The following is a 2,130-nucleotide window of genomic DNA, read 5'->3' as shown; positions in this document are numbered from 1 at the left end:
ATGAAATCTGGAGCTTCCTAATACCAGCTAAAGCAATTAATAGTAATGGTATTCGTTACATATTCATTACATAACATGGTTTGTTCTGAGAAACAGACTGCTAGAGACGGCGGATGAAAATAGCAGCTGTTAATTTCATAGGGCTGAGCCTCTGAAGACTGCACCCAGGAGGAACCAGAACCTACTTAATTCCCTTTGCGATCTGGCCGAGGGCAGGTACAAAAGGGAATTGTCCTCCTCCAGGGTTTTCTACTCCTGGTGCGATTCCAGGTGCCACTAGGGAACATTTTGGCTGTGCCCAACTATTCCCATGTGGCCCGTCTGGGAGGGCTCCTACCTTCACAGCACCTCTGGTGCTGCCTGGCCCTTTCCTTCCCTCTACCCCCTCGATACTCACCAGGAGCTGTGGCTCTGCTGCTCCGCACAATCTCAGGCAGCAACGTGGGATATAGGAAACGTTTCGAGGCATGGTCAGGCTCAGCTCTGCCTGCGGTTACTGCTGCTGTCTTCCCGAACTGGGTAGCTCCACGTATAGCCAGCTTGTGTGCTTGCATGCACCTGCGCCCGATGCATAATTAATTGCTACAAATGGTTGGGGTAGGTAGGGCGGTATGTATGTTTTGAGTTTCTCCTGGGCCCCGGCTTGCTGGAGCACTGGGTTTGTTCCAAAGGTGACTGGGAGCTGCTGGTGAAGCAGCACTGAGTAACGAAACACTGCGTGAGTGCAAAATACTGCCCGGCCAGATGCCAGGCTGATCTTCTGAAAGACTTCTCTGCTTCTCCTTGACTCTGTCACTGTAAAAGGCTCTGGGAACAGTAGCTGACTGTCTTCTCTCCCCTTTTGTTCCTAGATGGGGATGGTCGGAGACTGAAAGGAGCCATCCAGAGGAGCACAGAAACTGGGCTGGCTGTGGAAATGCCCAGCCGGACCGTCCGTCAAGCCAGCCATGAGTCCATTGAGGACAGCATGAACAGCTATGGATCAGAGGGAAAGTAAGTCATTGGAAGGGAGCTTGAGTAATCACTGTTCTTCTTATACCTATTAATTTTCCTCCAGTATGATAGATGATGTGTTTGTCTGACTTGCCTATGCTGCAGGTGTACTGCCCATTCAATTAGAGTGGATCTCTCTACCTGCATAGCTGACACACACTCTAGCTGTTTTTATACTTTTTTAGTGTCCTCATTATTCTGAGCTGAAGCAGATACCCATTACTTTTAACCACTTTGCCTTTAGAAGAATAATTCAAGGTGAATAGCTGAGGCTCATTACTGGTGTTAAATTAAAAGCCAGTAGTCTTTAATGTTGAACCATAGCTGTCCAAATGCCCTATTTCAAGATAGCTTTTTGGGTTGGGGGAAAAAAAAAGTGCCAAGGTGATGAAAAGGATGCATGTAGCAAAATAATCATTCTGATACCAAAATACATATTTAGAAGCCTGTGTATACTTTTGGTAACAAGCTTTCTTTTGTTTCATCTAAGTTAGTGTCCTACAAGAATGTATTTTAGAAACGGTCTTTGACCCCAAGCCCACTTTGCTGCACTTAGGCTTTAAGCCAGAATGCAAAGCAGGAGATCCTTAGGGCAGAATTTTGGGAGCTGACTTGTCTCCAATTCTCGTTTTTGTATTTGCATTATTTGAAGCCATATATGGAGATTATCATTATTTTATTAAGATGACCATTCATGGGAATCTTTAGAGTCAAAAAAACCCCCAGTATTTAACAAAGGGGGCAATATATACTATCAGATTCCACGCTTCTAGGTATTGAGGCCAAAATGTTTGTATACCTAAAATGTGCTCTGTGTAAGCCATGTACCGCACTTGGCATCGCTCTGTACACTTTCTAGTCCTACGTGGTATTCCAAGTACACCGTACTGCTAAAATGCTGGGATATATCCAAAGGCACTCTTGATTAATGTGATTCTGGTGTTAAATAAGTAACAGGCTGTAAATTAAGAGAGACTTTCTTTAGCTTTAGAAGTAGGCTAACCCTGGGAAGACATCACAGATCTGTGCTGAAGGTTGGAAATAGTAATGAGGCACAGACTGCGATAGCAATCTTGTCACTCCGAAGCCGTGATGTACCTTATCTCTTCTGTGAGCTGCTGTCTCCGGGGAAATATT

At 45.1% G+C, this 2,130-nt stretch overlaps 1 protein-coding gene across 1 annotated transcript in view; it reads left to right on the top strand.

The window, feature by feature from the left end:
- Positions 1-467: 467 nt before the first annotated feature.
- Positions 468-2,130, top strand: part of RIMS4 (regulating synaptic membrane exocytosis 4) — a 17,823-nt gene continuing 16,160 nt past the window's right edge. The window contains 3 exon segments of the mRNA XM_009637334.2: positions 468-529; positions 768-831; positions 833-993. Coding sequence (XP_009635629.2) covers positions 468-529; positions 768-831; positions 833-993 — 287 coding nt within the window.

The sequence above is a fragment of the Egretta garzetta genome, unplaced genomic scaffold (genome assembly GCF_000687185.1).
Source record: "Egretta garzetta isolate BGI_Z169 unplaced genomic scaffold, ASM68718v1 scaffold214, whole genome shotgun sequence".
Classification (NCBI taxonomy): Eukaryota; Metazoa; Chordata; class Aves; order Pelecaniformes; family Ardeidae; genus Egretta; species Egretta garzetta.
The sequence above is the reverse complement of the archived record's forward strand: the minus strand, read 5'-3'. Positions and strand labels throughout refer to the sequence as shown.